Source organism: Myzus persicae, unplaced genomic scaffold, assembly GCF_001856785.1.
Source record: "Myzus persicae strain clone G006 unplaced genomic scaffold, MPER_G0061.0, whole genome shotgun sequence".
NCBI classification, from domain to species: Eukaryota; Metazoa; Arthropoda; class Insecta; order Hemiptera; family Aphididae; genus Myzus; species Myzus persicae.
In genome coordinates, this window is record NW_019101307.1 from 1 (window position 1) to 11,226 (window position 11,226).

The window sequence follows — 11,226 nt, forward strand, 5'->3', positions numbered from 1 at the left end:
AATGAGATGCAAGTTTGTTTCAATTCAATATGAACACCTGCTGCAGCCATCATGTCTTTCTTAAACATTCATTTATTTAATTTTTGCATCCTGTAAAAAATAGACCACATTAGTTTAAATAATTCAAATTTTCATTTAAATTATTAATGCTATAGAGAATTAATAAAAATATTATTACATAAATACAATGGGTGGACGTTGAAACCTTATCATACACATAATTGATATAATATGACTTTTCTATGTAAAATGTTGCTGGAATAAAAATTTCCTTAAAATGTTCAAACATTAACAAAGTATTTTTATGTGCTGAATTCAATTTTATCACCTGCAGCAGCCAACAAATCCTTCTTAACTATTTCAGAGTCCATCAGTTTTGTATAGTTTTTAACAATCTTATAAAATAAAAAATACAATATTACTTCATTTCGAATAGTATTTATATTGTTTAAATTGTATTTAGCTAAGATTGAAAAGTAATTTTTTACTAGTGTCAAAATATTTTGCTGGCCGAATCAAAATTTAGAACTTTTAAAATCAAATTTAACTCCAAGCAATATACACAATTTCAAACATTATGCATATACAGTAATAATGAAACCTTAATTATTTTTAACAGTGACCATAGTTTATACCGAAAAAATGTTTGAAGAAAAAAAATGTTTTGGATCACATACTTAAAATGTTCTTCGATTTGATGTTTCGATTATGCACAAACGAAGTGAAATATGTTATTAGCTAAAAATCCGCCTACCGTTAGAAGTCGTTGGAGTATTGTTTTTGGAAATAAATGCATTTTTAAGTCGGAAATTTACATTCTAAGAAAAATTACATGCCAATATAGTGCAGCCTGCTGTTGTAGTGTTGTATAATATTGACATATTGTACAACTTTGATATGTCATCGCGATACATGATAACAAGATAGCAATTTTCGTACAGGTTGACCACTCGTATGACATTATATTACCCGTCATATCAAGTTCCAATCGTATGCACTGTATATTATAATGCAAATTGTAATATATTTTAATATAGGTAATGTATTTTTATATAATAAATTGTAGGTACGTTCATATAATAAAATATTGAGCATATTTTATGCCACGTATAATATTATATTATATAACATAATAATATTTCGGGTATAAATGTATAATCATAATCATCATTGTTTATATTGACATAAGTTTTAAGTATTATTATACTTTTTCAAAAAGAATATTATGTTTTTGAATTCTTTATTTGCCTTCTGTTAGTTTGCGGCCAAGCAGTTTTGCAAAATTCGTTCTTCCTTGCTTTCTTCTACTGGATAAATATTGTTATCTTATTCATCGCGAAATCGCCTATCGTTCATCTAATTAGTAAATATTTATTTCGAGTCGTTCCTTACCATTTTTTGAATTATCTGGATTTTTCCAATTTCCACGATAACGATGTTGACGCAATATAAAATGATATTACGCTAAGATGATATATACATATTGTACTCTTTCTGTGACTCTGGCAGTTCACCATGCAAATTGTAACCTAGTCTTCCGTAGTTTCGTAATTCTATGGCAAATAGTGATTTTTGAGTTTTAACCGCTGTACGTTTTCTGTACTTCGTTTAATGTTAATTCGTTTATTTCGTTACCACTCACCGGCAAGCGCAGATAAGGCATTACACCGATCATTCATGTACTGAAATATAGGTACTGCTGTTATACGCGTTCTTTTACAATACAGTATTAACGACACATTATACAGTCTGTTTGGTAAGTAAATTTAATAATTATTAAGTATATAAATATAATGATATTATAAGTCAAAAGACACATAAGTTATAAGTAGGTACATGAACGCTGACAAAATATAAATTATAATATGGTTTGTTTACTATGCGTAAGCTGTGTGTACATTTGAATCTCGAAAAAGCAAATTTGTTTGAAAATAATATATCGTAAAAATAATTGTTCAATATAATTAACGTACAAAATAATTTTCAAGTAGGTAACCTATAGTTAGGAACTGCAGTGAGGTTCTTAATTTTTTTTTTGAAGTTATCATTTTGATGTGGTTTTCTACTTAATAATTGTGATATATATATTTTAAATTCCTAAATACCTACAACATTATCATACTAATCACATTAATGTATCCAACTGTTGAATGAAAATTTACATCAGGGTTGCTTATTATCTTGTATACCTACCTACCGGTTGTTAAATTAATTAATTTTAAGTATAAACCATTCATAAGTACTAACAATATTTGTTATACAAGATATTTTACTCTAAGCCAACCCAATAGGCTAAAGTCATTAGGTACTTTAAAATTACATTATTAATAGGGAATCTGCAATTATAAAAGTATATTTTGTATGTGTATTTATTTAGTATGAATTACCACTAGATTATACTATAAGACAACTTTTCAGCATTTCCTTTTGAAAACTATATAGGATCCTTAAAAAAAATATTAAGAAAACCTGAAAAGCCCCTACAGCAAATCATTAAAAGATAAAATGGAAAATGTTTACTGATATCCAATACAATATATAAATATATATATAGTACTTCATTTCACTGGTATTCATAATCGTGGACTAATTATAGGAAATAGTATGAAAGGAATACAATTTTCTTCTCTAAAATTAGAAAATATGACAATAAAAACAAAAGTTGATGCTGATTCTTACTTAATTACTAAAGATAAGAGATTAGTTGTCAATATAATTTCTAATGAAAGAAAAAGTGATGGAATTTTAATATGTAAATTCTTTTAAAATAGTTATCCATTATTTCTAAACCCTATAAGATCGATAGATTTAGATATTCTATGTTGTTACTAATTTATCCGATGAGCTTATTTTGTATAATATTTCTGATATAAGCAAAAAAAGATACTTATTCCTCATAATAATGAACAGATTTTACTTCCATTGTTATATACCATTAAAAATTCTACACCAGTCTTAGATAATATAATATAAGCAGTAAGCACTAGGTATTTTATAATGTTAATAGTATATTATATTTATTATTTATATTTTAAGAATACAATACTTTCGTGTACGTAGATTTTTCACTACATTTAATTATTATCCTGAGGCGATACCAACTTTTGTTTTTCAAATGACAACTTATATGTTTTAAAGCAAAACAAGATTCAGATAATTTTTCTGAAAATTTTGACGTATTGTAATCAAAATTTAAACGAAAATTTCCTTAGTTATTCTTCTTTACATACTAAGGAATAAGGATAATAGATAGACTACTATACTAAATTGCTTTGTAAAAGGGATATGAGCTTGATAATTATAATTCGGTATGCAATTTTCGTTAATAATTACTACGTAACCAAATTATAATTATCGAGCTCATATTCATTCACAAAGTATTTAGTATATATTACTATCCTTATTCCTTAGTATGTAAAGAAGAATAACTAAGGAAGTTTTTGTTCAAATTTCGATTACAATACCCCAACATTTTCAGAAAAATTATCAGAATCACATAATATGCTTTAAAACATAAAGGTTGTCATTTGAAAAACAAAGGTTGGTATCGCCACAGGATAATCCTTAAATGTTGTGAAAAATCTAAGTACACAAAAATATCGTATTTAACTACACTAAAAAATTCCAAATATCAGAATTTGAATATATGCCTAATTTAAGCATACAAACGGGGTGAGCATGCTTAAAAAATCACCCTAAATTTGTATTTACATTTCATAATTACCTTTAATTGTTCATTTGTATTATCACCCATGTAATACTTATGTTATTTAAATGTAATATTTAAGATAATGGTTAATGTATGACATTTAGTATGGATACCATATAATTTAATTTGATTTATGGTAAAATAAATATTATGTTTTAAATTTTTTTTATTTAAGATCACTAATTTAAGTTAGTGAAAAAAAAATCTTACTTTAGACACTAAACTTAAGATAAGATATATTAAACTATTATATACCCATTGAAGTCATAGGAAATGTGGTCTGTTGTTCCTTTTGACGATAACAAATTAATAGATGCTGTACCATCATATAGTTTCAAAAAATATGTATGTGCTTTGCCAAAAAAAAAAATTATAAAAAATATTTGGACAGTAGAAAACAACCTAACGAAGTCGACTTTGATTATTTAACTGCTCGAAAATTAGGAAAAAAAATTTTTATGTATTAAAATGCGTTAAGTATCAGGTTTTTTCTTTTTGAAAAATACATATTTAGAGAACTATATACCTATTTAATATTAATATTTGTTTTACATTTTTTAGACACTTATTTGGTTGCTAGAGAAAGGCAAAAAAGGCAGAGAATACTTCTGATATATCTACTCATGAGTCATCTCAATAAAGTTATTCTAATTCTTCCATATCTATAAAAAATCTGCAATGGGCAACTATTTACATTTTACATAAAAAAAACTTTTTCAAAATATTGATTAGAACAAAAGTTTTTTCATTAGCCAGTTCTTTCTGTTACATTCTATATAGTGAATAAAAGCTATTATTATAAGAACAACAGTTCACCTACAAGATAGTAATTCAAAAAAAAATACATTAATTGTGCTTTACATAGAATTTCTATTATTATTTCTATTTCAATTCACTATTTATATAATACATTTTATGTACAGTGAAACCTCTGAATAGCGGACATTCTCGGTCGCCGAAATTTTGCCCGCTATTTAGAGGTGTCCACTATTTAGAGGAAAACATTTTTTTCAATAGACAAATAAATTCAATAATTTTATTTTATATTATTTTTACATTAATTAAATAGGTACACTATAAAAATAAAAACTAACATTTATTTTCTGAATAAAATCTGTTACTTTAGTATGTTTACTAATGGCAGGCGTACTTATTTCGTGTGTTAAGGCATTTTTTAATTTCACTTTGTTTGATTTCAATGAACTATTCTGTATCTCGATAGAAGAAATATATTTACGTATGCCTTCTACGGCTAGCAATGCCAAAACGTTCGTATACTGGCATCATAAACACAACTAAACGCACATAAGACAATGCATTAGTTACAATATTTCGTTGACGCGATAAAGTGACTGAATGGAAAAAATAAGATTTTCATGTACAGTTTAATAATGCACACATAAGATAACTTAATAATTGAGGTTTTTATTCTGTTCTCCAAAATAATTCTTAATTTAAGATAAAAATTATTAATATCAGTGTCATAAAAATGTCCGTTATTTAGAGTGTCCTGTATTTAGAGGTTTTCCTATACATAAATAGTAAAAATTTCCCCGTCCCCGAAAAAAGGTCCGCTATTTGGAGGTGTCCATTAAGGGAGGTTTCACTGCATATTAATTTCCAAAACTGTAATATGTAAAGTGTATAAATATATATACTTTTGATTTGTAATAGTTACGAGGTACCTAATAAATAATCCAAAGTTCTGTATTATAATTTCTTTTAGAATCTGAACCAACAAAATTCCTTTTAAAATTATCGTCATCTGCAGTAACAAATGCCAGAAGTGAAGACATAATTAATTCAATCTAATTTCTATGGGTCATCAGAGATTATTTTCATTCCATCATCTCAATTAAACATATCAAATGTCAAAAGTGAAGAACTTACTAACTCACAATCTGATTTTTATGGATCATCAAAAATCATTTCAACTCCATATTCACCATTTAAAATATCTATTGTTGAAAGTGAAGGAATTACTGAATTGCAATCAAATGTATCCCAATTGTCAAATACATCTGCATTCAATTTGTCTTATAAAAATGGTAAACATACAAGTACATTATAATTGATTTTGTATTAAATAATATTTTATGTACATTTTTATAATATGAGAACTTGATTAACTTGAAAAATGTACTTTATTTTTACTTAGAAATAATTTTTCTATTCAATTTCTTTTAAAAAATATTTTGTTTATGATTATAATGATGATTTACATTTTTTAAATGCTTTTATGTGTTTTTTCCTTTTCAGATATTCTTCACAAACTACATCGTAATGTTCTAAATATGAAATATGATATAAAAACTTTGATTGGAGAAAATGAAAAACTTGAAGAACTGATTTTAAATATGAACTCTGGCAATAATAACTTTTAATTGGCAATCCAATAAATGTTTCATTTGAAGATGATTTTCTTCGTTATCTAAATAATATACTTCCATTAAAAACAGATGAAGCTTTATTGGAATTTGAAAGTAAACTGTTGGATAATGTTTTCAGATTAAAAGTGGTAAATATAAATAATGTATCATTCATAATTCATTTATTTTTTTTAATGATTTTACCAATTTACTATACTAATCAAAAGATACAGAGGACACCACTTAAATTTAAATACATTGTATGTAGGCCCAAACAAAAGTTTAGTATGTTTGTAATATATAATATTATTATATAATTTCACATAAATTATGCTGATTAAGTTGATATATTTTATCTTTCTCACTTTAGATATGCAGTATACCTTGGATATTTTTATACAAGAATATTGACTATAATTTTAAAATAAATAAATTAGACAAAAAAATAAATTACATGTTTGACCACATATATTTTTAGATCAAAATTTAAAAAAGTTTTATATAATATATAACAATTATATTGTTCAGTTTGACATGTGTATTATATAATCTCTTTAGGTACAGGAAATGTTTAATGTGTTTATTTGTATAGGTCATAGAGCTAAGTCGGTATGGGCGTTTTACGTTACCAGCTACTATAAGCTACTCTATTTCTGACAATTTACTAAAATATTTTAGTTAAAAAGGACAAAAAAAGAGGCAAAATTTTTCATCATTGGCGATAAACTCTGTGATATTTGGTGAGGTATTTTATATTTTGTGAGGTTCTTTAATCAATATTATTAATTTAAATTTACCACATAATGCTTTTATATATATTTATCATATACGGATGTAGTGAAATATTATATAATTTTAAGTGTATAATATTGGTAAGTATCTTTTTACTAAAAAAAAGTAATGAAAAACTATAAATAATCTCAATGAATACTCTTCGATATGGGTCATTGTAGGGTAAATTAAGGATTTTTTTAAACTTCAATTTCCATTGAATATTTTAACTATACATTCAAAATATTGTGTATTTTTCCTAAAGGGTTTTCAGATTTTTATAACGTTTACGATTAATTTCTTCATTCAATTAATTTCTAATAATAAGGACCACTGAAAAAACAATAAATAACAAAAACATTTTTATAATGTTTGTTTTTCTAGACCAAGACCAATAATTGCTGTACGGCAATTAGTGAAGTATCAAATGGTAACAGATAAGGCACTAGTATTTAATAATTATTAGGTAAAGACTATATTTTTTATTCTTTTGAATGCAAAGTATCAATAATTTATATTTTTATTTTTGTTTAAAAATATATCCATATAAACCTACTTTTTGTAAAAAAATACCAAAATGTAATCTTTAGCAAACGGTCCCCATAATGATACCTAAATAGTTGATTATTGTATTGTATATTCAAATATTATTATTATAAAAGGACCCTACCTACTATACATTAAAAATAATAAAATAACTTCTGGATTTTACATATTGTCTAGAATGTTCAATGATATGAATTCACTTTTGAATATTGACTTTGGAAACAAATGAATTATGAGTGACTTGCAGAATGTATATGAAGGGGGCAAAGAGGATAACCTACATGATGGTCTATTCAATCATCACCTGTCTCAGAACTATGCACGTCCCAAATACAAAGACTGATCATTGGTATTTATGATAACTTTCTTAAGAGAATGGCAACCCAATGTGTTGGCTCGTCCTAAAAATGTACAACATAGCAAAATAAAGTTAAAATTTATAAGTAAAACTATTATTTTGGGTAGTTCTTTTATTGGTATTTTAATTTTGATGCTAGTTAAAACCATTTTAAAATCTACTAAATATTGCAATTATAAAATGCACATAACTTGCTTTTTAACTAAAATGTCAATAAAAGCCTCTGATTGTCGTGCATTTTACCTTTAAATTGGTTATGTCAATTTTAATTTAAATTTAAAAATAATACAGTAAAATGCATTATTGTGAACCTAAAATAGGCTATATTGTTTGTTTGTAAGAGGCCGACAGCACACACGGATGTGATATCCTCTTATTTTATGCAGTTTAACATATTTCTGAACTTTCAGGTCAAGTGATGAGGATACAAGTGTACATTGATAATGTGTGGGCTGAACCGTTACCTGATACAACTAGTAATTTTAGACATTGTACCTCTGTTTTCTATCGGTAAGATTTAAAAAAAAATTTATTTTCTATTTAAGTTTAAATTTGGGTGCATTTAGATTTTAAATGTTTCTTTCAGAATGTAATAGTAGATAATTGTATGCAATGTCTGTGTATCTAATTGCTCGGTTGCTCCTATTAAATTTTCTAACATAAAAATAGAATTATCGTCTTGATAGATTTATTGATTTTTATACATTATTCCGCCATAATGTATTTTTTGATATACAATAAATGTTATAAAAAAAAAAATAGTCACCTTTTATGTACTGTTAATTTTAAAGACTTAATTCATGCTTGGTAATTTCTGACAACTTTTTAAATATTTAAATATGTTTATTGATTCAAAATTAATTTTATCATTTAATTCAATGAAACCATTCCAGACAATCTGTCTCCTATAGAAAATGATTTTATTTTATTTTATAATCTAAAATAGTTTCATTGTATTTCATAATAAAATTGGAGTAGTATGGTTTAAATGGTTCAAAAACAATAGTTAGTATGTAGGCATCTAATCCGTGCTTGTCTAAAACGCGTTCTGCCACTCCCCACCAATAGCCAGAATATATATGTTTTTTTAATAATACATTAAACAATCACAGCTTACAGAAGAGCATGACATTAGTATACTAACATGTTATGATTTACATTCAGAATATACATTAAGCATGTTGTTTAAGAAATTATAACTATACTTTAATTCTTAATATAGGTACACATATAGGTTCGGTTTCTTTAACTAGTATTTTAGAGTATATCTCACACCAGGCACGGATCCAGACCAAAGATCTGACCGGGGGGAAGGCACAATTGTTTGTTAATGTAAAATTACGATATTGGAATCACGGTCCACCATGAACTAAGATAGTGCTATCTAATCTTAGTTAGTGCACCCCAGAATAATACATAAAATAACATATTAAATTATCAGACATACGTGTAAATTAAAAATATAGCAATAACACGATCTATAGAATTATTTAAAAANGAATTATTTAAAAAAAAAAAATGGGAAATAATATGTCTGTCGCCGGGGGCCCCTAGACTCCCCCCCCCGTCCCCCTCCACTTGATCGGTCCCCGATTCACACGGACCTAAAAATTAGAACACGAGCTATCACACTAGTGATAGCACAATAACTCCCTCCTATTTGTGAATCGGGCTGTATTCATGGAAAATGTAAACCTAACCTCGATTTATTGGTGTACCCTAAATATAATTATGAAGGTTAAATATATTATAACTAAATATTAAATAATGTCAAGTGATGTATTTGTTAAGAATTTATAACACACAAAAATAAATTCATAAAAGTTTACATCACTAGTTATACTTACAAATATGTAAGAAAAAGTTGTTTATTATTATTATTATTATTATTATTATTTTTTTGATTTTTCACTTTTTTTATTTATGTTATATATATTTTTTCATTCTTAAAATAAGTGTTCACAATCGCGTTATTGATAATGTAATTATGACATTAAAGGAACGGTTTAGTAAGTATGAATCATTGTTTGCAGACTTCTCCATATTGGATCCAAAAAATTTTCAAGATACAGATCAAACTATATCACACAAAGCATTTAAAAGATTAAGTGATCTCATAATGCGTTTTGATTCAGATGCTACAGCTAATAGTTTAAGGTTAGAATTTTTTGATTTTAAATCAAAATAGCCAAAATTATGCCAAACAGTTCCTTTAGATTATTTAGAATATGAAAGTGACAGTGACCAGACTGATAATGATATGAGTGATTTGAAACTGAACAAACAGAGTTGTAAAAAAACATGTACAAATTGTATTCTATGTGTTTATTTAGTTTTAAACAATTTTAACTTCCATTCAAAAGCTTACAAATATTTATACTTGGCATATAAGTTTATTTTAACATTATCTGTTAGTCAAGTAGCGTCCGAGAGAAGCTTTTCCAAATTAAAAACAATTAAAACAAGACTTCGAAATTCACTAAGCCAAGATAATTTGGAAGCATGTATGATGATGTCTGTAGAAAAAGATATGTTGATGAAAGCAAACAACGGAGAGGTAAAAAATGTACTTGGTTCATCAAATGTGACCATGTAAAAACTTTTATTGCTTTAATCTTATTATTATGTTTTTATCATTTAAACTAAATAAAGTGTTATTTAAGTTTAAAAATTGTAAACAGTATTTTTCAGTATTTTAGCTAGTTTTGGTTATCATATACTAGGTTATTAAGATAATAATAACTAATTATTATATGCATCAAATACAAAAGTTACATGTTAATTAAATTAGGTATAATTAACTATTCTTCTAAATATTTTTTTTATTTATAGTTATTTAAAATAAATAATTAAAAATTCTAATTATATTGAATACATTATACGATTCCCATAATATTGCTCATACATTAATTTAGCTAGAAATAAGGAAAAGGTATTCAAATGGTGCTAATAGTAAATAAGGTTTTTTTTTTTGGAGCGACTACGATAATTGCTTGATTCAGTTGACCATCAAGGACACAAAGAATTTTTTTTAAGTTTTTTAGTTTTGTGAATCGAATGAAAAGATGGTGATTGGACATTGTCATAAAGAAATTTATGCTGTATTATGATATTCGTGGAATTTTTGGGCCTCTACCTAGGATCGCCCGGGACGAATTCTTACCCCAATCCGCCCCTGTGATCATTTATAAATTTGTTTATGTTGATATTGATCTCGGTAACATTGTGGATAAAACGTCTGTATTATGATTTATCGACAATGTTTCTATGCTGATAAAAAGTGTGGACAATATGACACGTTCAACTGCCAAATATTACATACTGGCTAATACGATTCCTTTAACTAGTATTTTAGAGTATAACTCACACCAGGCACGAATCCAGACCAAAGATCTGACCGGGGGGAAGGCACAATTGTTTGTTAATGTAAAATTACGATATTGGAATCACGGTCCACCATGAACTAAGATAGT

At 26.3% G+C, this 11,226-nt stretch overlaps 1 protein-coding gene and 1 long non-coding RNA gene across 3 annotated transcripts; one reads left to right on the forward strand and one right to left on the reverse strand.

Annotated features, from left to right (window-relative positions):
* On the reverse strand, positions 1-856 carry LOC111028595. Of its 2 annotated transcripts, none has more exons than XR_002603922.1 (3): positions 755-856; positions 179-395; positions 1-90 (listed from the first exon to the last, which is right to left on the reverse strand). It is a non-coding gene; the product is annotated as an uncharacterized LOC111028595 (long non-coding RNA). The 2 variants fall into 2 exon arrangements; XR_002603923.1 differs by having other exon boundaries at positions 678-856.
* A 6,129-nt stretch (positions 857-6,985) lies between these two features.
* LOC111028594 lies at positions 6,986-10,399 on the forward strand. Its single transcript, XM_022307299.1, has 5 exons — positions 6,986-7,315; positions 7,573-7,744; positions 8,164-8,263; positions 9,787-9,910; positions 10,169-10,399. Exons 3-5 carry the CDS (start codon positions 8,197-8,199, stop codon positions 10,347-10,349), a joined length of 372 nt encoding a protein of 123 aa, XP_022162991.1. The 5' UTR covers positions 6,986-7,315; positions 7,573-7,744; positions 8,164-8,196; the 3' UTR covers positions 10,350-10,399.
* Positions 10,400-11,226: the final 827 nt, after the last annotated feature.

Excerpts from the sequence above, each read along its gene's own strand:
- LOC111028594 (XM_022307299.1), top strand. The coding sequence starts at position 8,197 with ATGTGTGGGCTGAACCGTTACCTGATACAACTAGTAATTTTAGACATT. Across the intron at positions 8,264-9,786 it reads TGTACCTCTGTTTTCTATCG|ACTTCTCCATATTGGATCCA; the intron begins GTAAGATTTAAA and ends CATTGTTTGCAG. Across the intron at positions 9,911-10,168 it reads GCTACAGCTAATAGTTTAAG|TCAAGTAGCGTCCGAGAGAA; the intron begins GTTAGAATTTTT and ends ATTATCTGTTAG.